Source organism: Triticum aestivum, chromosome 4B (assembly GCF_018294505.1).
Source record: "Triticum aestivum cultivar Chinese Spring chromosome 4B, IWGSC CS RefSeq v2.1, whole genome shotgun sequence".
NCBI lineage: Eukaryota > Viridiplantae > Streptophyta > Magnoliopsida > Poales > Poaceae > Triticum > Triticum aestivum.
In genome coordinates this window covers 398,235,871-398,260,108 of record NC_057804.1, presented here as the reverse complement: position 1 = coordinate 398,260,108, position 24,238 = coordinate 398,235,871, and the positions used below count along the sequence as shown (strand labels likewise).

Below are 24,238 nucleotides of genomic sequence, written 5' to 3'. Positions count from 1 at the left end.
AACCGCTTATCTCAACTGGGAGTTAATCTCCCGGATGACGTGGTGGTCGACAGAATCCTCCAGTCGCTCCCACCTAGCTACAAGAGCTTTGTGATGAATTTCAATATGCAGGGGATGGTGAAAACCATTCCTGAGGTATATTCAATGCTGAAATCAGTGGAGGTGGAGATCAAAAAGGAACATCAAGTGTTGATGGTCAATAAAACCACTAGTTTCAAGAAAGGCAAGGGTAAGAAGAACTTCAAGAAGGACGGAAAGGGAGTTGCCGCGCCCGGTAAGCCAGTTGCCGGGAAGAAGCCAAAGCATGGACCCAAACCTGAGACTGAGTGCTTTTATTGCAAGGGAAGCGGACACTGGAAGCGGAACTGCCCCAAGTACTTAGCGGACAAGAAGGCCGGCAACACCAAAGGTATATGTGATATACATGTAATTGATGTGTACCTTGCCAGTACTCGTAGTAGCTCCTGGGTATTCGATACCGGTGCGGTTGCTCATATTTGTAACTCAAAACAGGAGCTGCGGAATAAGCGGAGACTCGCGAAAGATGAGGTGACGATACGCGGCGGGAATGGTTCCAAGGTCGATGTGATCGCCGTCGGCACGCTACCTCTACATTTACCTAGGGGATTAGTTTTAAACCTCAATAATTTTTATTTAGTGCCAACTTTGAGCATGAACATTGTATCTGGATCTCGTTTAATACGAGATGGCTACTCATTTAAATCCGAGAATAATGGTTGTTCTATTTATATGAGAGATATGTTTTATGGTCATGCCCCACTGGTCAATGGTTTATTCTTAATGAATCTCGAACGTGATGTTACACATATTCATAGTGTGAATACCAAAAGATGTAAGGTTGATAACGATAGTCCCACATACTTGTGGCACTGCCGCCTTGGTCACATTGGTGTCAAACGCATGAAGAAGCTCCATGCTGATGGACTATTGGAGTCTCTTGATTACGAATCATTTGACACATGCGAACCATGCCTCATGGCAAAATGATCAAGACTCCGTTCTCCGGAACAATGGAGCGCGCAACCAACTTATTGGAAATCATACATACTAATGTGTGCGGTCCAATGAGCGTTGAGGCTCGCAGAGGCTATCATTATGTTCTCACTCTCACTGATGACTTAAGTAGATATGGGTATGTCTACTTGATGAAACACAAGTCTGAGACCTTTGAAAAGTTCAAGGAATTTCAGAGTGAGGTAGAGAATCAACATGACCGAAAGATAAAGTTCTTACGATCAGATCGTGGGGGAGAATATTTAAGTCACGAATTTGGTACGCACTTAAGGAAATGTGGAATCATTTCACAACTCATGCCGCCTGGAACATCTCAGCGTAACGGTGTGCCCGAACATCGTAATCACACTCTATTGGATATGGTGTGATCTATGATGTCACTCACCGATTTACGCTATCATTTTGGGGATACGCACTAGAGACAGCTACATTCACTTTAAATAAGGCACCGTCTAAATCCGTTGAGACGACACCGTATGAATTATGGTTTGGGAAGAAACCTAAGCTGACGTTTCTAAAAGTTTGGGGATGCGATGCTTATGTCAAGAAACTTCAACCTGAAAAGCTCGAACCCAAGTCGGAAAAATGCGTCTTCATAGGATACCCTAAGCAAACCATTGGGTATACCTTCTACCTCAGATCCGAAGGCAAGATCTTTGTTGCCAAGAACGGGTCCTTTCTGGAGAAAGAGTTTCTCTCGAAAGAAATAAGTGGGAGGAAAGTAGAACTCGATGAAGTACTGCCTCTTGAACCGGAAAGTAGCGCAGCTCAGGAAGATGTTCCTGTGGTGCCTGCATCGACTAGAGAGGAAGTTAATGATGATGATCAAGGTACTTCGGATCAAGTTGCCACTGAACTTCGTAGGTCCACAAGGACACGTTCCACACCAGAATGGTATGGCAACCCTGTCCTAGAAATCATGTTGTTAGACAACGGTGAACCTTCGAACTATGAAGAAGCGATGGCGGGCCCAGATTCCAACAAATGGCTTGAAGCCATACAATCCGAGATAGGATCCATGTATGAAAACAAAGTATGGACTTTGACAGACTTGCCCGATGATCGGCGAGCGATAGAAAATAAATGGATCTTTAAGAAGAAGACGGACACGGATGGTAATGTTACCATCTATAAAGCTCGACTTGTCGCTAAGGGTTATCGACAAGTTCAAGGGGTTGACTATGATGAGACTTTCTCACCCGTAGCGAAGCTGAAGTCCGTCCGAATCATGTTAGCAATTGCCGCATTCTACGATTATGAGATATGGCAAATGGACGTCAAAACGGCATTCCTTAACGGCTTCCATAAAGAAGAATTGTATATGATGCAGCCGGAAGGTTTTGTCGATCCTAAGAATGCTAACAAGGTGTGCAAGCTCCAGCGCTCCATCTATGGGCTGGTGCAAGCATCTCGGAGTTGGAACATTCGCTTTGATGAAATGATCAAAGCGTTTGGGTTTATGCAGACTTATGGAGAAGCCTATGTTTACAAGAAAGTGAGTGGGAGCTCTTTAGCATTTCTCATATTATATGTAGATGACATACTTTTGATGGGAAATGATATAGAACTTTTGGAGAGCATAAAGGCCTACTTGAATAAGTGTTTTTCAATGAAGGACCTTGGAGAAGTTGCTTACATATTAGGCATCAAGATCTACAGAGATAGATCGAAACGCCTCATAGGTCTTTCACAAAGCACATACCTTGATAAGATATTGAAGAAGTTCGATATGGATCAGTCCAAGAAGGGGTTCTTGCCTGTGTTGCAAGGTGTGAAATTGAGCTCGGCTCAATGTCCAACCACGGCAGAAGATAGAGAAAAGATGAGTGTCATCCCCTATGCCTCGGCCATAGGGTCTATCATGTATGCCATGCTGTGTACCAGACCTGATGTAAACATTGCTGTAAGTTTGGTAGGAAGGTACCAAAGTAATCCCAGCATGGAACACTGGACAACGGTCAAGAATATCTTGAAGTACCTGAAAAGGACTAAGGATATGTTTCTCGTATATGGAGGTGACGAAGAGCTCGTCGTAAAGGGTTACGTCGATGATAGCATCAACACAGATCTGGATGACTCTAAGTCACAAACCGGATACGTGTATATTTTGAATGGTGGGGCAGTAAGCTGGTGCAGTTGCAAGCAAAGCATCATGGCGGGATCTACATGTGAAGCGGAGTACATGGCAGCCTCGGAGGCAGCACATGAAGCAATCTGGATGAAGGAGTTCATTACCGACCTAGGAGTTATTCCCAATGCGTCGGGGCCGATGACTCTCTTCTGTGACAACACTGGAGCCATTGCCCTTGCCAAGGATCCCCGGTTTCACAAGAAGACTAGGCACATCAAGCGTCGCTTCAACTCCATTCGTGAAAATGTTCAAGATGGAGACATAGATATTTGTAAAGTGCACACAGATCTGAATGTCGCAGATCCGTTGACTAAATCTCTTCCGCGAGCAAAACATGATCAATACCAGAACTCTATGGGTGTTTGATTCATCACAATGTAACTAGATTATTGACTCTAGTGCAAGTGGGAGACTGTTGGAAATATGCCCTAGAGGCAATAATAAAATGGTTATTATTATATTTCCTTGTTCATGATAATTGTCTATTGTTCATGCTATAATTGTGTTATCCGGAAATTGTAATACATGTGTGAATACATATACCACAACATGTCCCTAGTGAGCCTCTAGTTGACTAGCTCGTTTATCAATGGATGGTTACGGTTTCCTGACCATGGACATTGGATGTCATTGATAACGGGATCACATCATTGGGAGAATGATGTGATGGACAAGACCCAATCCTAAGCATAGCACAAGATCGTGTAGTTCGTTTGCTAGAGCTTTTCTAATGTCAAGTATCATTTCCTTAGACCATGAGATCGTGTAACTCCCAGATACCATAAGAGTGCTTTGGGTGTACCAAACGTCACAACATAACTGGGTGGCTATAAAGGTATACTATAGGTATCTCCAAAAGTGTCTGTTGGGTTGACATGAATCGAGACTGGGATTTGTCACTCCGTATGACGGAGAGGTATCTCTGGGCCCACTCGGTAATGCATCATCATAATGAGCTTAATGTGACCAAGTGGTTGGTCATGGATCATGCATTACGGTACGAGTAAAGTGACTTGCCGGTAACGAGATTGAACGAGATATTGGGATACCGACGATCGAATCTCGGGCAAGTAACGTACCGATTGACAAAGGGAATTGTATACGAGATTACTTGAATCCTCGACATCGTGGTTCATCCGATGAGATCATTGAGGAGCATGTGGGAGCCAACATGGGTATCCAGATCCCGCTGTTGGTTATTGACCGGAGAGTCGTCTCGGTCATGTCTGTGTGTCTCCCGAACCCGTAGGGTCTACACACTTAAGGTTCAGTGACGCTAGGGTTGTAGAGATATTAGTATGCGGTAACTCGAAAGTTGTTCGGAGTCCCGATGAGATCCCGAACGTCACGAGGAGTTCCGAAATGGTCCGGAGGTAAAGATTTGTATATAGAAAGTCCTGTTTCGGCCACCGGGAAAGTTTCGGGGGTCACCGGTATTGTACCGGGACCACCGGAAGGGTCCCGGGGGTCCACCGGGTGGGGCCACCTATCCCGGAGGGCCCCATGGGATGAAGTGGGAAGGGAACCAGCCCCTGGTGGGCTGGTGCGCCCCCTTGGGCCTCCCCCTGCGCCTAGGGTAGGAAACCCTGGGGGTGGGGGGCGCCCCACTTGACTTGGGGGGCAAGTCCCCCCCATTGGTCGTCGCCCCCCCCCCCCTCTTGAGATTGGATCTCTAGGGGTCCGGCACCCCCCAGGTCCCCTATATAAAGAGGGGGGAAGGGAGGGCTGCGCACCCAAGCCCCTGGCGCCTCCCTCTCCCCCCGTAACACCTCTCCCTCTCGCTGAGCTTGGTGAAGCCCTGCCGAGATCCCCGCTGCTTCCACCACCGCGCCGTCGTGCTGCTGGATCTCCATCAACCTCTTCTTTCCCCTTGCTGGATCAAGAAGGAGGAGACGTCTTCCCCAACCGTACGTGTGTTGAACGCCAAGGTGCCGTCCTTTCGGCGCTAGGATCATCGGTGATTTGGATCACGACGAGTACGACTCCATCAACCCCGTTCTCTTGAACGGTTCCGCTCGCGATCTACAAGGGTATGTAGATGCACTCCTCTCTCTCGTTGCTAGATGACTCCATGGATTGATCTTGGTGACGCGTAATTTTTTTTATTTTCTGCAACGTTCCCCAACGCCCCCCCCATCGCCCACACTCACTAGGTGACGGTTCCGAACACCGTCGCGGAAAGGGGTTAAAACCGTTTGTATAGCACCTTGTTGTAACAGTGTATATACGGACACCAGAATGGTTCCGAGGAGATTTGGGGATTTTTTGGAGTACCGGGAGGTTACCGGAACCCCCCGGGAAAGTTAATGGGCCTCATGGGCCATGGGGGGCAAGAGAAGGCAGGCCATGGGAGGTGGCACGTGCCCCCAAGCCAATCTGAATTGGACAAGGGGTGGGGGCGCGGCCCCCCTTTCCTTCTCCCTCTCCACCTCTTTCCCCTTTCCCCCTCTCCGTTGGAAGGAAGGGGGAGCCGACTAGGATGGCAGTCCTAGTGGGACTCCCCCCACTTGGCGCGCCCTTGGGCCGGCTGGCCTCCCCCCTCCTTTATATACGGGGTAGGGGGCACCCCAAAGGCACATCAATTGTTTAATCGTGTGTGGTGCCCCCCCCCCCCTCCACCATTTACTCCTCCGGTCATATTTGTCATAGTGCTTAGGCGAAACCCTGCACGGATCACATCACCAATACCGTCACCACGCCGTCATGCTGACGGAACTCATCGACTCCTTCGTACCTCTATTGGATCAAGAGTTCGAGGGACGTCATCGAGCTGAACATGTGCAGAACTCGGAGCTGCCATAAGTTCGGTACTTGATCGGTTGATTCGAGAAAACGTTCGACTACATCAACCGCGTTAAGTTAACGCTTCCGCTTTCGGTATACGAGGGTACATGGACACACTCTCGCTTCTCGTTGTTATGCATCTTCTAGTTAGATCTTGCGTGAGCATAGGAATTTTTTTGAAATTGCATGCTCCGTTTCCCAACAATACGAGTCTTCTACCTGCCCATCCTCATAGCCCCTCCTCCTCCCTTGCCTTCGTCGCGGAAGATGTCGAGCATATCCCTGTCCCCGACATTATACACCAGATCTCCCACTCTAGGCATTGCAACGAACAGCGTGCATGCAAACATTTTCTCCCCACTCGTCGTCCGCGCCCGAGCGAGTTGCGGCGAAGCATACTCAGAGAAGAGCGGCGCCGCATTAACATTAACTATGTAAGGAACCGTGCCGGCGGGGGTTCCGAACTGCTTGGCGGCGTAGTAGTATGGATGCTAGCTAGGGAGATAGCATCGCCCACTATGCCCGGCCCTAGCGCAAAGTATCACAAATATAGAACGGGGAGTTTAAATTGTGGAGGTACATGTGGCGGCAAAGCTGTCGATCGCTCTCGGGCACGCTACGAACCACATTACGGCGGCACAAATTCATTTCTTAGCAGAAGAAGATGGAAAGGCGAGATCGAGATACCCCGGGATCTCGTGTGCGAGTGGCTTTTTTTAATCATTAAGCTTTATTAAATAGAAATAACAATTACCTCATCAATAAGGAGAGATACAATATTATCCATGGGCTCCTCAAACCAATCCCTGGTCGCTGAGAATTTTGCAAGCCTAGCAAGTTCTTGAGCAACTTTATTTGCTTCCCTATTACAATGTTCAAACCTACTAATAGTAAATTCGCAAGCCATAAAATTGCAATCATCGAACACTGTCGTTGTCGCTCCCGTCGATTGTCCTCCATTCTTCATCGTTTCAATCACTTCCATATTATCCGAGAATAAGGCGGTTGCACCCCTCCTTCTGTGCTAGGGTAAGACCAAACCTTAGTGCCAATGCTTCTGCTGTTAGAACATCCGCACACCAGTCAATCCTCAAACTTCCGCCAACAATGAACCTTCCTTTGTCATCTCCGAGGACTGCCCCCGTCGTGCCTCTAAGCAGATAATGATCAAAAGAAGCATCAATGTTTAGCTTCACAAAACCCGTAGAAGGTCTAAGGCATCCCCCTTTTTTACTGATTGCCTTAGGAGAGTTTCCTTTAGCATAATTTGCCGCTATAGCACGAGCCCCCATCGCAGTTTGATATGCATCTTAAGACTTTCCTTCATACACCAGTTTACGTCTATCCCACCATAAATACCAAGTTATTATAACGATCAATTCACACGTATTCCGGAGTCCCCAAACAGACATTTCTTGCTCTGGCATAAGTATTAAAAATTCAAGAACTGCTTCTCCCGCCCGGTCAACAACACAAGCTCTATTGATCACCTCATACAAACCTAACTTATCCCAGAGCTCTTTCGCCTTCTGACAAAGGAACAAGATGTGTTTCGCGTCTTCCAGCCCATTTGAACATGTTGGGCAGATGGAAGAGACCTTCACATGTGTATTGTATAGTTTAGAGCATCTCCAACAGCCTTTTGTATATTGAATTGTTAAAAACATGTTATACAAGAAGAGACAGAAGGTTTATAAAGCCAACATGTTTTATCTTTGGTAGCTTTGTATATTGGATTGCTATATTTGCACAAAACACATAATAACATGTGGAGACAATTTATCATAGACACATCACAGCGTATACTAGCACACCTCATGTAGAGGTGTGCACGCATACACGTACACCCACACAGCACACACGCATACATGTACACACGCAACACACCCGCATACATGTACACAGACACGTACAAGTACACTTACGCACACACAGCACACACATACATGTACACATCATACATGGGCCCACTAGTCATGGAGACAAAAATATGAAGGGGGTCATTTTTACAAAGCCTCGCCAAAATTTAGCAAGTGCCCCTTGAATTTGCAAATATGCAAAGTGGGATGACAGATTTAGCAAGCATTGTAAAAACTTTGGATGGAGAACCACTTAGAGCAACTCTAGCAGACCCCGCAAAACGCCCGGCCCACAAAAATTCCGGCGAGTATGCGGGCTCGGGCCAATTTTGCGGCCAGAACAGACCCCGCATACTCGCCCGGCCCGCAAAAACTTTTGCCGCAGCCCGCAAACCCCCCCCCCCCCCCCGAGCGCTATAAGTGCGGTTCCGCGACACTTTTGCGGGTCCAAACCCTATCCCCCCGCCGCCGCGAGCCACCCGATTCCCCTTTCTCCTCTCCCAATTTCTCGCCGCCGGCGACCCTCCGCCCCGCCTCCAGCCGCCATCTGGGGGCGAATGTGGAGCTCCGGACGCGGCTCCAGCAGCAGATCCGGCCGGGAGAGGGACCCGGAGCGTGAGTGGCGCGTCCGGTCCGACGGCCCGAGGAAGCGCGGCGCGCGGAAGTGGACCAACCGCGGGCTTTCTCCGCCGGCGAGCTTCGACCGCCGCGAGACGGTGGAGTACGACCGCCGGCGCGCATCGTTCTCCTCCACGCGTTCTTCGTACGCCGGATCCTCCTCCTCCTCTGCCGCGGGCTTCCTCCCCGTGAAGAGGGAGTGGTCGGACGATGAGGAGGAACCGGAGCCGCCGGCGCTGTTCGCCTTCGTCCCGGTGAAGGAGGAGCCCGAGGAGCCCGCTCTGCTCGGCCGCCGCGGAATCATCGGGACCGAGGACTACGTCACGGAGTTTGACGCCATCGCCGTCGCCATCGCCGAGCGGAGCGTGCGAGGAGGAGGAGTGCTGGCGCCACGCCGAGGAGCTCGAAGCCCTCGAGTGGCGGCAGGCGGTCGCCGACCACGTCGCCGCCAACGAGAAGGCGGAAGAGTGGCGCCGCATCCGCAAGGAGATGTCGGAGAAGTACGTCGATCTCTGCAGCTCCGACGAGGAGGATTGAGCGTCCGGCTTCTCTCCGGCATCGTCCAGTTGCCGCGACCTCGCCGCCGTCAAATCCGACCCCCTAGTACTAGTTTAACGTAGTATATAGTATAACTATGCTTGTAGTTTGTGATGAACTATGTAGTATGCCATGAACAATGTAGTATGTGATGAACTCTGTTCGTGCAATTTCTCCCGCGAAATAATTTTTTTCAAATTATGCAGGTTTAGATACGGGTTCTGCTCGGCCGCGTATGTTTTTGATCCGCAAATACGATTTTCGTCAACCCGCAAACGCGTTTTGCTGGTCGTATTTTTGCGGGGTCTGCTAGAGTTGCTCTTATACAACGAATGTTGGAGGAATTTTTGTGTGTAGAGTTGCTAAAATAGCAAGTGAATGCAAATATAGAAAGACCGTTGGAGATGCTCCTAGGAGAGCTAGTACTAGTACTACTAGACTACTACTAATTATGTTTTAGTTAGAACTATGTTTGATTCAAATGAACTTCGTATGTCTAAATTATGTTTGAAACGATGCAGTAATTGAACTAATTTACATCTTCAAATACATCATCCATTGGAGTTGAAGTTTTACATCACCAAATATACATCATCTTGAAGTTGGCACTTTTTTGAAGATGTAAAAAATACTTGTTGTGATGTAAATTATACAACACTTATGTTTACATCTTTAAATATACATCTTCCACTGGAGATGCTCAAGAGAAGCGCGGTTTCTTTGTTTTGAAGGACCGGCAATCTGTTTGTTTATAGGGAGTACCTAGAACTCATTTAGATGAGATATAATTTGGTCTCATTCACTTTGAAAACAATAGCATATACAACCCACGTCAGCACACACGCATCTTATAACATCACATCCAATGACTATAAAAGGTGAATGAGACCAAATTATATCTCATCTAGATGAGTTCTAGCAAAACTGTTGTTTATATATCTTGTTTATATATCCGAGTAAAAAACGTGCTCTTTTGTTCAGGAACGGATCAGTCGATCGATCTTTCCGTGAGGTTACCTTTAAAATCCTCATCCTTCTAAATCTCAGCCGTCAATTATTATGTAATAAAAATATTAACAGATATAAAGACATGAGGGAAGGAATATCTTCTTCACTTAGCAATTCAAACTAATCCAAAAAAAAAATCTTCACTTTATTATTATTAGGTAGGTAATAGATATAGATGTGATCCTTATTTTTGTACGGTTGTCCCTTAATCAATCATGTGGTCGTGGTTTTCGCACGATTGTTCGTTAATCAATGGTGCGGCAAGTATGTGCGTTTGTATCGGATTTTTACCCGGTTATTTCTCATTAACCAGGCTATTTTCTTATTCTTAATGAAATGTAGGAACCCCTGCCCTCTTGAGGTATTCTCTAGAAAATAGAAGATCCAAAGCATTGTCAGCATTCTGCAACAGATTTGATGAAATTGGCAGTAGTACACACACTTGGACGGAATAGCATACTACAGTACTATAAAAACTGGTTTGTTGTGGTCGTACACGCGAACAAAACTTTGACGTTTTGCTAGTGCGGAAAGAAAGTACTGTACATAAGTAAACATGAGACATGCATGAATCATTCCAATATCCCCACTGATCATGGTTCTGGGCACAATAATGGCATGGCAAGACTAGCAGCAGCAAGGTGGAGCAGAGCAAAAACAGTTCGCAGCTCCAACAGTAAATTGATAACCTTGTCCCTAATTTTCCCGTCACCGTGTAGTAGTAACTCTCAAGCTTAGCTACCGTCAAAACAAAAACTGTCAAGCTTAGCAATAACAGCAAATGCGATACGAGAGCAGTCCCTAGAAGTAAATCACCTGCCTGCCCGAGCACGCCCCCGGTGCCGGTGGCGTATGCTGCATCTCAAAATGCGGCGGGTGTTGCGGCGGCATAGGAGGTGCAAACGGCCTCATGCAGTCCCAGGGTGGCGGCGGCGGGCGCAGCATATGAGGTGGTGCCCAGCGCGGCGGTGGATGTGGCCAGCGCCAAGGCGCTTGCGCCGGCGGCGGCCCAGAAGGCGCGCCCCAGCACGGTGCCGGATAAGACGGCGACATCGGCGAGCGCCAGAGTGGTGCCGGACCTGCAGGCTGAAGATGCTGCGTGAACGTAGGCGCTCCTGGGCCCGACGGCGGTCGCAACGGCAAGCCCCAGGACAGGTGCGGAGGAGGCGGCGCCACCTGGCGCGAACCGAAGCCTGGTGGTGGGGTAGGAGGCGGCGCCAACGTAGGCCGGCTCCAGCATGGTTGCGGCGGCGGGCCGAAGCCTGGTGGTGGTGGTGTTGGGAGGATCGGCTCCAGCGTAGGCCCGCTCCTGCATGGTTCCGGCGGCGGGCCGAAGCCTGGTGGTGGTGGTGTTGGGAGGATCGGCTCCAGCGTAGGCCCGCTCCTGCATGGTTCCGGCGGCGGGCCGAAGCCTGGTGGTGGTGGTGTGGGGAGGATCCGCTCCAGCGTAGGCCGGCTCCTGCATGGTTCCGGCGGCGAGCCGAAGCCTGGTGGACGAGAGAGGGTCGGCTCCAACTCAGGCTGGCCCCTGCACGGCGGCGAAGGCGGAGGCACCACGGTCTGCGGCCGCGGAGAGGGCGACGGGGGCGGAGGTGGCGGAGTAGGGGAGCGCATCCATAGTGGCGGAGGCACCACGGTCTGTGGCCGCGGCGTGGGCGACGGCGGCGGAGGTGGCGGGGTAGGGGAGCGCATCCATCGCGGCGGCGACGGCGTCGCCAACGACATATCCTCACCCTCCTCTTCCATGACCGCCTCCTCCTTCACCTTGGCCGTGTTGGACGCGGCAGGGAGCTGGTAAGGGGAGGTGCGCGTCCTCTTGGAGCGTGGGCGGCGCAGGGGCATCGCCAGCGCGAGCATGTGGTGGGCGGGCGGGGGCATGGGCTCCACCGGGTCCGGCGGGTCAGCGAAGGCGGAGAAGGCGGTGACGCAGCCGATGGGGCACTCCGCCCAGCCGATGGCGTCGACGTCGGCCGAGGCCTGTGCGGCGGCGATCCGCGCGGCGGAGGGCGGCGCGAGCGCGGCGCTACCGTGCAGCGTTGAGCGGCGCGGCGGCTGCAGGTCGACCTGCCCCACCATGTGGTCCATGATCTGGGACTGCAAGAGCAACTCCATCCCGTCAATCACACCAGCAGGCAGCAGCGGAGCAAAGCAAAAGGCAAATAGATAGATAGATGGAAGAAAACCTTCTTGCCGTGGAGCCTGGCGAAACCATGCATGTAGATGATCTGCAAGCGGCCATGGCAGAGTCGCGCGCAGAGAGGAGAGGTAACACATCACATATAATCACATAATAAGAGATTGAATCTCAAAAAAAGAAAACAAAACAACAGATTCAGTTAACAAAAATGGAAGAAGAACAATATTCAGTATCACCTAGCGTAGTATTTAATTTCTCCAAAAAAAAAAACCTAGCCTAGTATTTATATATTGGTTAAAACCGAAAGAAGGGAATAGGAGTAACAGATTCAGTTAAACATGGGGAAAAGAGACACGAAAGATTAATTCCGCCCTAAAAGAGAAATAAATGCATGGAAGAAGAAGGGCGGGGTCATACATTCAGATTCAGGAACATGGACACTCCGATCACGGAGAAAGTTGGAACCAAAACAAGAGAAGCAGATGAGATTGAGAGTTGAGAGTGGGTGGATTAGCAAGCACGTACGTTGTTGAGGTGGACGGTGGTGAGGCGGGTGGCGTAGGGGTCGACGAAGAAGCGGTGGTACCTCTCCAGCGTCAGGGTCAATCTCTCCTTCACCATGGCCGCGCCCTCTCCTCTTCCGACTCACGCCTCCCCTGCCCTCTCCTCCCCTTCTCCGTCCTCCTTCCGCTGCTCAACTCCTCTCTCTCTCTCTCTCTCTCTCTCTCTCTCTCTCGGCCCTCTCCCCCCTTCCGTTTGGCAAGACTCTCCTCCCTGCTGGCCTTGCTTTTTGTCACGGCCAACACGCTCGATCGGCACGTTACGTGCTGCCCCGGGAGAGAGAGAGACGTACGTAACGCAGAGCGCAGAGCAGGACAGGGATGAAGGAATTGAATGGGGCACCTTCTTGTTGGTGGGCTGTTCCGGGGCCCCACCAAACAGAACAGGCTTTCGCTCGCTCGCTCGGTCGCCTGCACAAGCAGACAAACCAAAGGCTCTTTTGCTTTCATCCGATCAGGTCAGATCATTGAAAGAAAGTCGAGTTGAGCCTGCCTTTGCAGACTTGGGAGGCCCGGCCAAGACTGATCAAAGGCGTCCCTCCCTCCCATCCTTTGGTTGGTTCTCAACTTCTGATGATGGCTACGGATTCTGAATTCTGGTCAGGTCCGCATTTTCACTTCTTGCTCGCCGAGTGGCTCCTCCGCATGTTCACTCTTATTTGACGCAACAAGAGAGAGAGAGGACTTTTTTTAACGCAGTTTCTTTCTGCATCTCAGAGCGACGAGGACTCGCTCAAACCAGCAACCGGTGTCAGGATCATCAAAGCAGCAAGAAACAAAACGCATCTCATCCCAAATGCAGACGCATATCAACGCGGTTAATAACTGAACAGGCAACATGGTTCTTCATCATTAACAAAACCAGTAAAACTAAAATTAATTTACAACTACTGCAGATCACCACCGAACCAAAAGCAGCGAAGAACAAAGCACACCAGATCAACCGCCGGTTCCACGCCGCTTCAATCAACCACGCTACAAATCACACAGCAGAGGCAATGCCGCCGCTGCTGCCCTGGGCGGCGGCGTCGGCGGGCATGTCCTGGACCTCGACGGACGGGAGCCTGAGCAGCTCCCTCATGCGCCTCTCCTTCCTCTTGGTCGCCGCCTTCCCCTGGCCCCTCAGGGTCCGCTTCCTGGTCCCGTCCACGCCGGGCGCCGCGGGACACGGGCTGGAGGAGGCGCTGAGTGTGCTCGGAGGGGAGACGCGCTGGACGACGGCCGCGGAGCCCGGGCGGATGGTGGCGAGCGGCACGGGGGAGGAGGCGGCCGCCCCGGCGTGGACGGAGAGGACGGAGCCGACGGGGCACTCGCGCCAGCCGAGGTCCTGGATGTCGCGCTTCACGGCCTCTGTGGAGAGCAGGGCCGCGGAGGGGCCCGCGGCGCCCGGCGGGGGCGCCACGGCGTTGATGCTGACTGTGGCGCGGCGCGGGCGCAGTAGGTCGAGCGAGTTGAGCGCGTCGACGATCACCGGCTGCGATCGACGAATCGTTAGCTCGCTCTCAGGGTGGGGGGCATGACAGGGAGGGAGTTGTCCAGCAGAGGGGAGAGGGTTTGCGGCTGTGGAGGGGTACCTTGTTGGAGTTGTACAACTTCTTGAAGCCGTGCATGAAGAGGATCTGCGACGCCAACAGGAGGAGTTAGGAGGGCGGCGGACATGGGCGCGGAGAGAGAGATGGAGGGGGGGGGGGGGGGGGGGGGGCGACCTGATTGAGTTGGTCGATGGTAAGATGTCGACCGCTGCGGGTGGTGAAGAAGAGGACGTAGTCCTCCAGCGTCATCCGCGGCCGATCGGCCGCTGGTGGCTTCGTCATCGCCGCTTCCTCTCTCTCTCTCTCTCTCTCTCTCTCTCACGGACGGAATGGGTGCTGTGAGCCTGTGCTGTGCGTCCAAGGTGGGGTGCGCAAATGCAAATGAGGATGGAAGAGAAGAGAGGGGCCGCACCGTCGCGTGGAGTAAGCTGTCCCCGCACGTCAGTGCCTCATCTGCCGCCACCTCGAGACCACCGCGAGGACAAGTCCCAAGCCGAAAGCCGATCACCGCTGCACTTTCTTCGGTTAACGGTGCCAGCTGTGAATAAACACAGCACGTGCCGGTGATCGTTGCAAAATATCAGCATCGTGCTAGAAATATTAGCACATTTTGGACTAATCTAATCCAAAAATATACAGTAAACATGGTAAATACAGTATGCATCTCATACCGATACCTAAGCATGTGAGTATGTAGAGTAAATAGAACCAAACCATTTATAAGCGGCACCCTCGGCATCGTACGAGGCCTTCTGTTTGACGGCTTCGTCGTCAGCCATGGAGTCGATGCAGGGGAAGTAGATGACGGGGACGGGTCGGGAGCAATCGCGTCGAGACGCTCCCCAAAAACCTTATTGTCGTTCTCCCGGGGAGGATCTCAAACGACAGGGTTTCGAAGACACCTGCTCTGTCGACCAACCGTGAGGCAGCATAAAGAGAGGAACAGTAGATGACGGCTAGTGAGTGAACTGAACTAGGTCACTCCACTGTGCCTTCTTATATAGGCCGCCAGGTAGGAAGTCGTGGGCCCGGGAACGCAACCAGCTGTTAGACTAAGTATATGTTGATATACGTGTTGTAACATAACTTGTACAGGTTCCCTCTTATAAATATATGACAGCCGTACCCACCAAGGATATCGAGCATTGTTGCAAACCCTATCACGTCTAACATGGTATCAGGCGACGCGTTCGATCCGCGTCACGCTTCCGCCTCTGCATCTGCCGCGCCGGTTCCCGCCGCCGCGCCGTCTCTCTCCGCCCTAGCCATGGAGTCGCCGTTCCTTGCGTCTTCCCCGCTCGCCTGGGCGCGATCTGCTCCCGCAGGATCTCATCCTCCCGCGCCTCGCTCCTCGTCTGGGATGCCGCCGCCGCCGCCTCCTGCCGCACCGATCGAGGCCGATCCGATCTCGATGCGGGCGATCCGATCCGATCACGGCGCGCCTCCGCCCCCGGCCTCCTACGACGCCTCCGGGCAGGCGGCCTACGGTGGCCCCTCGGCTCCGGCTCATCACCGCGACGCACCCGCGGCGTCGGGGCCCTATGGCGCCTACCAGATGCCGTACGGGGGTCCGTACCCCCCGTCCTACGTCGCGCCCTCGGCCGCGTCCTACGTCGCGCCCTCGGCCGCAGCATACGCGCCGTATGCGGGTGCTGCCCCGACTCATCACGCGCCCGCCCCAACCTACGGCGCCCCAACTCCTCGCGCGGCGGCCCCAACGTACGACGCCGCCCCTGCTCTTCCGTATGGTGCACACCCGTCGGCGGCTTACGGTCATCGTCATCAACCATCGACCGATGCGCTCGTCCCGTACAGTGCTGTCTCACCGCCTAACCCGCCGTCCTCTGCGCCGATGATTGAACCAGGGCCGTTTCACTTCGCTCATCTAGTGACGGTGAAACTTTCTGCTGATAATTACCTCCTGTGGCGTGCCCAAGTATTGCCGCTGATGCGGAGCCACTACCTTGAGGGGTATGTTGATGGCTCTCTACCGTGTCCTCCGGCTATGGTTCCGGCACCTTCGCCCCATGGTGGCTCTGTCATGGTCCCCAATCCTGCTCATCGTCGATGGACTGCTCAAGATCAGGCCATCCTAGGTGCTATTCAGTCTTCGCTCACTCCGTCCGTGGCTGGTATGGTGGTTTTTGCTGCTACATCGAGGGATGCATGGACCACACTTGACTCCAGTTTCTCCTCACAGTCCTTGGCACGATCATCTGCTATTCGCAACCAGCTGGGTGAGGTCAAGAAGAATGATCTCTCTGTCACGGCCTTCTTCAACAAAGTAAAAGGTTTGGCCGATACACTGTCCTCCATTGGGAAGCCACTCCGTGATGAGGAGTTTACTTCATTCATTCTCAATGGACTTGACGAGGACTATGACTCTCTGGTGGAAAACATCAATGGACGCGACACTCCGATGCCACCTCGTGATCTCTATGCCCGCCTCCTTAACACGGAGCAGCGGCTTGCCGCTCGCCGCTCTGTCGGAGTCTACACGGAGGGCCCCTCTGCGAATGCTACTCTTCGCGGAGGTGCCCGTGGTGCCAAGCAGAAGCCGCCGACTCCCACGGCCGCCCAGCCCCGTCCATTCCGCCCCGGCTCCTCCATCGGCCGGCCGGAAGCGCCTTCACTGTGAGGCGTGTGGAGGAGGCATCGCGTGCCAGCTTTGCGGCATCGAGGGACACTTGGCGTCCAGGTGTCATCGTCGCTTTAAACGCGATTTCCTTGGCATCGGGAACAACGGGAAGGGCAACGAGAAGCAAGCTTCTCTCGCTACACAGGAGTCCGGGTTCACTCCATCGTACTCCGTGGATCCTGCCTAGTACATGGACACAGGCGCCACGGACCATTTGACGAGCCAGCTTGACAAGCTGGACACTCGCCAGGCCTACACCGGTCATGATCAGGTCCGCACTGCAAATGGATCAGGTATGCCCATCTCACATGTTGGTCAGGCATCTCTTCTTTCCCGTACCACTAAAACCTTGCGTCTCCTTGATGTTCTTCGTGTTCCTTCTGTCACACGTAGCTTACTCTCGGTTCCTAAATTAACTCGTGACAACAATGTGTTTGTTGAGTTTCACCCTTTCCATTTTTTTATTAAGGACCGGGACACGAGGGACGTTCTTCTTAGTGGTCGAGCTCGCGACGGATTATATGCACTTGACGTACCACGAACGCTTGGCGTGCCACGCGTGTCTCAAGCTTTCAGTGGCGTTCGGGTGTCATCGTCGCAGTGGCATTCTCGCCTTGGCCACCCTGCTACTCCCATTGTGCGCCATGTGCTTCATCGTCATCGTCTTCCCGTTGAGTCCAGTAATAAGGAATTTTTAGTGTGTGATGCCTGTCAACAAGGCAAGAGTCATCAGTTGCCTTTTTCCGTATCAAATCATGTTGTCAAAGCTCCTCTTGAACTTGTGTTTTCCGATGTGTGGGGCTATACCCAAACTTCTGTTAGTGGGCACAACTATTATGTCAGTTTCATAGATGCTTTCAGTCGTTTTACTTGGATCTATCTTATTAAGCGCAAATCTGATGTGTTTCATGTTTTCATGCAATTTCAAGCACATGTCGAGCGATTACTCAAGCACAAAATTATACATGTTCAGTCTGATTGGGGGGGTGAATACCGTAATCTTAACACCTTCTTTCAGAAGCTTGGTATTTCACACCATGTGTCTTGTCCTCATACACATCAGCAGAACGGTGCAGCTGAGCGTAAGCACCGTCATATCGTTGAAACTGGTCTAACACTTCTTGCACATGCCTCTGTTCCGTTTCGGTTTTGGAGTGATGCTTTTGTTACTGCCTGTTTTTTGATAAACAGGATTCCCACACGACTTCTTCATATGAAGTCTCCTCTAGAGGTATTGCTTCATGAAACTCCAGATTACCCCTTCCTCAAAGTGTTCGGTTGTGCATGCTGGCCACATCTTCGCCCGTACAACAAACATAAACTTGAGTTTCGGTCGAAAAAATGTGTGTTCCTTGGGTACAGTCCACTCCACAAAGGTTACAAATGTCTCCACATTCCATCAAACCGTGTCTACATTTCTCGTGATGTTGTGTTCGATGAAACTGTTTTTCCCTTTTCCACGCACACATCGCCCACTGACACTCCTGTCGCTGAGTTACACTCGTTTCCAGTCTTGCCTGATCAATTTGTGGATGCTGCGTATTCTCCTTTGTTGTTGCCTAATCATGGTGCGGGGACTGGACGAGGCGCTCGACTGAAGCTTCTTGATGATGACGATGCGACATCGCCACCAACTGTTGCGACGCCGGCTGTTCCTCCGATGGCTGCTCCCGACGTCGATCTCGAGTGCATGCCGCATGCACGTGGATCTGCTGGCCTGCCCGCGCCTGGGCTGGCCAAACCCGCTGGCTCGTCGCCTGGGTAGGCCGCCTCCGCGGGCTCGTCACCTGGGCCGGCCACGCCGGTGGCCTCTTCGCCTGGGCCAGCCACCCCGGTGGTCTCCTCGCCTGGGTCGGCCACTCCCGTGGCCCTCTCGCCTGGGCCCTCTTCGCCTGGGCCGGTGGCCTCCCAGTCGCCTGGGTCGGCTGACCCCGCAGCTCGCTCGCCCGGGCTGGCGGCCCCGTCGGGTGACGACGAGGCGTGCATGTCCCATGCACGTGGGACTGCTGGAGCGTCTGCGTCGCCATGTGTCCCTGATTCGCCTGATCGGTCGTCGTCAACCACGCCGGACCAATCTTCGTCGCCCCTTCCTGTAGTCCGGCGTCCACATACTCGCAGCAAGAGCGGCATTTTTCAGCCGAAGAAATACACAGACGGGACTGTCGCATGGCTTGCGGCCTGTGTGGCACACGCTGAAGCTGATCCTACGACTGAACCGCGGCATTTTCAGGCAGCGCTTCGCATTCCACACTGGCGTACTGCGATGGAGCAGGAAATTCAGGCTCTTCAGAAAAACAACACTTGGCGTCTGGTTCCACCGCCGCTCAGTGTCAATGTCATTGACTCCAAGTGGGTTTTCAAAGTAAAGAAAAATGCTGATGGCTCCATTGAGAGGTACAAGGCACGTCTGGTTGCAAAGGGATTCAAACAAAGGTATGGCATTGATTATGAAGACACGTTCAGTCCTGTTATTAAACCAACCACCATCCGTGTTCTTCTTTCCTTGGCTGTTACTCGAGGATGGTCGCTTCGACAACTTGACGTTCAGAATGCTTTTCTCCATGGAGTCCTGGAAGAGGAGGTTTACATGCGTCAGCCGCCTGGGTTTGTTGATCCTGATAAGCTGCATCACTTGTGTCGCCTTGACAAGGCTCTTTATGGTCTCAAGCAGGCCCCTCGTGCGTGGCATGCGCGTCTTGGAGCTGCTCTTCGTGCGCATGGTTTTATGCCTTCTACAGCGGATACATCTCTGTTTATTCTTCAGCGACCAGAGGTGACTATGTACATTCTGGTTTACGTTGATGATATCATTCTTGTCAGTTCATCCGCTGCTGCTACGAGTCGGCTTGTGTCCTCTCTCAATGCTGAGTTTGCCATTAAAGATCTTGGGAGGCTCCATTACTTTCTGGGACTGGAGGTATTTCACTCTGATGGTGGTCTGACCCTTACTCAGAGGAAGTACTCTCAGGATCTTCTACGTCGTGCTGGTATGTTGCAATGCAAGACCGCCACGACTCCTATGTCTGCCACCGACAAGTTAACGGCTTTTGATGGTGACTTGCTTTCTTCTGAGGATGCCACGGAGTATCGCAGTATTGTGGGAGGGCTGCAGTACTTGCTCGTAACTCGACCAGACATATCCTTTGCTGTTAACCGTGTGTGTCAGTACCTTCATGCACCACGCGATCCTCACTGGTCTGCTGTTAAGCGCATCTTGCGTTATGTTCGACACACTGGTTCGTATGGTCTTCATCTCCAGCCTGCGCGTTCTGGACTGATTTCAGCTTTTTCTGATGCCGATTGGGCTGGTAGTCCTGATGATCGGCGATCCACGGGGGGACATGATGTGTTCTTTGGTCCTAACTTGATCGCCTGGCAAGCTCGCAAGCAAGCTACGGTGTCTCGCAGTAGTACCGAAGCTGAGTACAAAGCTGTTGCTAATGCCACAGCTGAAATTATATGGGTGCAGTCATTGCTTCGAGAGTTGAAGGTCTCCCCAAGCCAGCCGCCCGTCCTTTGGTGTGATAACATTGGTGCCACATATCTTTCATCCAATCCAGTATTCCATGCCAGGACAAAGCACATTGAAGTTGACTACCACTTTGTGAGGGAACAAGTTGCTCAGAAGCTCCTTCAGATTAAGTTTGTCTCTTCGAAGGATCAGCTTGCTGATATTTTTACTAAACCCTTGCCCTTGCCTTCTTTTGAAGGATGTCGTAGCAATCTTAACCTCCTGAGTGTTTCAGGACATAGTTAAGATTGAGGGAGGGTGTTAGACTAAGTATATGTTGATATACGTGTTGTAACATAACTTGTACAGGTTCCCTCTTATAAATATATGACAGCCATACCCACCAAGGGTATCGAGCATTGTTGCAAACCCTATCACGTCTAACACCAGCCGACGGTCCAAAATAAGCTTCGACTCGGCTCATTCCTGCAACCCGTGACGCACGCGCGTCATGATGAGGCGAGGCGAGGCGGGCGGCAGAGGAGGAGGAGCACGCATGTACCACTCCTCTTCCCAAGCTCCCAATGGCAAATGGTAGAGCAGCCCTTACAAAGGGGTCTCAACTCTTCTCAACTAACAAGATGGTACTAAACTTTCCACCACGTGCCATATACCTACATGGGCTTCAAGATTAACCAGGAATCAATTGCTCATATGGGTCTAAAGCCCATCTATGATTCAACAGACCCCCACCAGATCTCGAGGCACATAAGTTTGTCAATTGTTCCAAACAATGATATATCAGAAATTTAGTGGAGACTATTAAGTTGAACTTCCACCTGGAGCAACATGATTAGACTTCTTCGCAACTGAACAATGGACTATGCATTGAATTTTCAGTTTGGTGCGCAAAAGTTTCTCCTATTGTCAGCTGGTATGTGGCTACCGAAGGCTAAACCCCACGGGTGGAGCTTATTAGTCATATTGCTTACCTTCTCATGAGCTTCCTAGAGATTACCCAATCTCATAGACTGTGACCAGCAGTCGGGTTTACATAAGTGTGTTCCTCCAAAGAATGCTCTATAGGATAGCATCTTGCTTACACAAGCTTTGAAACACATTAAGATAAAAGTCAGTCTGCCTGATGACCCACAAGTATAGGGGTTCAATTGTAGTCCTTTCGGTAAGTAAGAGTGTCAAACCCAATGAGGAGTAGAAGGAAATGACAAGCAGTTTTCTGCAAGGTAATTTCTGCAAGCACTGAAATTGTCGTTAACAGGTAGTTTAATAGCAAGATAATTTGTAACAAGCAAGTAACAGTAATGGTAAATAAAGTGCAGCAAGGTATCCCAATCCTTTTGTGGCAAAGGACAGGCCAAGACGGTATCTTATAATAAGCAAAGCGTTCTTGAGGGCACACAGGAATTTCATCTAGTCATTTCCATCATGTTGGTTTGATTCGCGTTTGGTATTTTGATAATTTGATATGTGGGTGGATCGGTGCTTGGGTGTTATTCTTACTTGAACAAACCTCCCACTTATGATTAACCCCCTCGCAAGCATCCGCAGCTATGAGAAAAGTATTAATATAAAATTTAACCATAGCATTACACATATGGATCCAAATCAATCCCTTACGAAGTAGCGCATAAACTAGGGTTTAAACTTCTGTCACTCTAGCAATCCGTCATCTAATAACTATTCCACAATGCATTCCCTTAGGCCCAAAGATGGTGAAGTGTCATGTAGTCGACGTTCACATAACACCACTAAGGGAATCTCAACGTTCATATCATCAAAAAATCGAACACATATCATTTCACATGATTACTTGCAACATGACTTCTCCCGTGACCTCAAGAACAAAAGTAAATACTCACAAATGATATCCATGCTCAAGATCAGAGGGGTATTAAATAGCATAATGGATATGAACATATAATCTTCCACCAAATAAACCATATAGCAATCAACTACAAGATGTAATCAACACTGCTAGTCACCCACAGGTACCAATTTCAGGTTCCGGTACAAAGATTGAACACAAGAGATGAACTAGGGTTTGAGATGAGATGGTGATGTTGAATATGTTGATGAAGATTGGCCTCCCAAAGAGGAGAGAGTTCTTGGTGATGATGATGGCTTAGATTTCCTAGTTCGGGAGGGAAGTTCCCCTGACGAAATCACTACGCCGGAGGGTAAAAGTGCTCCTGCCCAAATTCCGCCTCGAGATGGCGGTGTTCCGTCCTGAAAGTCTTCTCCTTATTTTTTCTAGGTCAAAAGACCTTATGTACCAAAAGATGGGCACCGGAGGTGGGCTGGGCTGGCCACAAACCTCCAGGGCGCGCCTAGGGGGGCTGGCGCGCCCTGGTGTCTTGTGGGCACCAGGTGGCCTCCCTCCGGTAGTTATTTGCTCGAGTATTTATTAAATATTTCAAAATAATTCTTCGTAAATTTTCAGCTTATTTGGAGATGTGCAGAATAGGTATCTCTAACATGGCTTTTTCAGGTCCAGAATTCCAGCTGCCGGTATTCTCCCTCTTTGTGTAAACCTTGCATGTTGTGAGAGTAAAGGCATTAGAATTACTCCATAAAGCATTATTATGCATAAAAACATTATAAATAATAGTAGGAAAACATGATGCAAAATGGACGTATCAACTCCCCCAAGCTTAGACCTCACTTGTCCTCAAGCGAAAGCCGATATCGAAAATCATGTCCATGTGGTTTGAGAGAGAGGTGTCGATAAAAAAAATACAGACATAGTAGCATCATGCTTATTATCATAACAGCAACCAACTTTATCATATAACTTCATCATATATAACTTCACATGAGCTCCGTTAGCATAAGAAAATAAATCACCACTTTATGGTATGGTTGCAAACTCATTCTTTATTTATATTGGTGTAATATATACTATATTCCAACTTTTCCATGATTCATACTCCCCAATACTACCCATAGATTCATCAAAATAAGCAAACAACACATAGAGAACAGAATAGTCTGTAGCAATCTGTAACTCTTGAATACTTCTGTAACTCCAAAACTTCTGAAACATTAGGACGACCTTGGAAATATGTGTACCAATCCAGAGCAAAAAGAATTAGATCAAAATCACGTTTCAATAAAATCCAGGAAATTATTTACTGGGCACAAAAGTTTCTGTTTTTTAGCAGGATCAAAACAACTATCACCGTAAGTTATCCCAAAGGTCTTACTTGACACAAACACTAATTAAAACACAAAACCACATATAACCAGATGCTAGATGAATTATTCAAAGCAAAACAGGAACAAAAAGCAAAGAACAAAAAGAAAATTGGGTTGCCTCCCAACAAGCGCTATTGTTTAATGCCCTTAGCTAGGCATAAAACACGAATAGATCTAGGTATTGTCATCTTTGGTATGCAATCCATAAGTAGATCTCATAATAGATTCATAAGGCAATTTAATTTTATTTCTAGGAAAGTGTTCCATGCCCTTCCTTAACATAGATTGAAATATAATGTTTCCTTCTTTCATATCAATAATTGCACCAATCGTTCTAAGGAAAGGTCTATCAAGAATAATAGGATATGTAGGATTGCAATCTATATCAACAATAATGAAATCTACGAGCACATAATTCCTATTTGCAACAATAAGAACATCATTAATCCTTCCCATAGGTTTCTTAATAGTGGAATCCGCAAGATGCAAATTTAAAGAAAAATCAGCAAATTCACGGAAACCTAACACATCACATAAAGTTTTTGGAATTGTGGAAATGTTAGCACCCAAATCACATAAAGCATGGCACTCATAATATTTAATTTTAATCTTAATAGTAGGTTCCCACTCATCATTAAGTTTTCTAGGGATATAAACTTCCAATTCAAGCTTTTCTTCAAAAGATTGCATCATAGCATCAACGATATGTTTTGTAAAAGCTTTGTTTTGATT

The 24,238-nt window shown here is 50.1% G+C and overlaps 2 protein-coding genes across 2 annotated transcripts; both read right to left on the bottom strand.

Annotated features, from left to right (window-relative positions):
- Positions 1–10,519: 10,519 nt before the first annotated feature.
- On the bottom strand, positions 10,520–12,943 carry LOC123092333 (extensin). Its single transcript, XM_044514081.1, has 3 exons — positions 12,635–12,943; positions 12,156–12,197; positions 10,520–12,066 (listed from the first exon to the last, which is right to left on the bottom strand). Exons 1-3 carry the CDS (start codon positions 12,728–12,730, stop codon positions 10,774–10,776), a joined length of 1,431 nt encoding a protein of 476 aa, XP_044370016.1. The 5' UTR covers positions 12,731–12,943; the 3' UTR covers positions 10,520–10,773.
- A 513-nt stretch (positions 12,944–13,456) lies between these two features.
- On the bottom strand, positions 13,457–14,580 carry LOC123092334 (uncharacterized). Its single transcript, XM_044514082.1, has 3 exons — positions 14,376–14,580; positions 14,244–14,288; positions 13,457–14,143 (listed from the first exon to the last, which is right to left on the bottom strand). The coding sequence occupies exons 1-3, from the start codon at positions 14,481–14,483 to the stop codon at positions 13,652–13,654; spliced, it is 645 nt and encodes a 214-aa protein (XP_044370017.1). The 5' UTR covers positions 14,484–14,580; the 3' UTR covers positions 13,457–13,651.
- Positions 14,581–24,238: the final 9,658 nt, after the last annotated feature.

Excerpts from the sequence above, each read along its gene's own strand:
- LOC123092333 (XM_044514081.1), bottom strand. The coding sequence starts at position 12,730 with ATGGTGAAGGAGAGATTGACCCTGACGCTGGAGAGGTACCACCGCTTC. Across the intron at positions 12,198-12,634 it reads CCACCGTCCACCTCAACAAC|ATCATCTACATGCATGGTTT; the intron begins GTACGTGCTTGC and ends GGCCGCTTGCAG. Across the intron at positions 12,067-12,155 it reads CCAGGCTCCACGGCAAGAAG|TCCCAGATCATGGACCACAT; the intron begins GTTTTCTTCCAT and ends TTGCTCTTGCAG.
- LOC123092334 (XM_044514082.1), bottom strand. The coding sequence starts at position 14,483 with ATGACGAAGCCACCAGCGGCCGATCGGCCGCGGATGACGCTGGAGGAC. Across the intron at positions 14,289-14,375 it reads CCATCGACCAACTCAATCAG|ATCCTCTTCATGCACGGCTT; the intron begins GTCGCCCCCCCC and ends TTGGCGTCGCAG. Across the intron at positions 14,144-14,243 it reads AGTTGTACAACTCCAACAAG|CCGGTGATCGTCGACGCGCT; the intron begins GTACCCCTCCAC and ends CGTCGATCGCAG.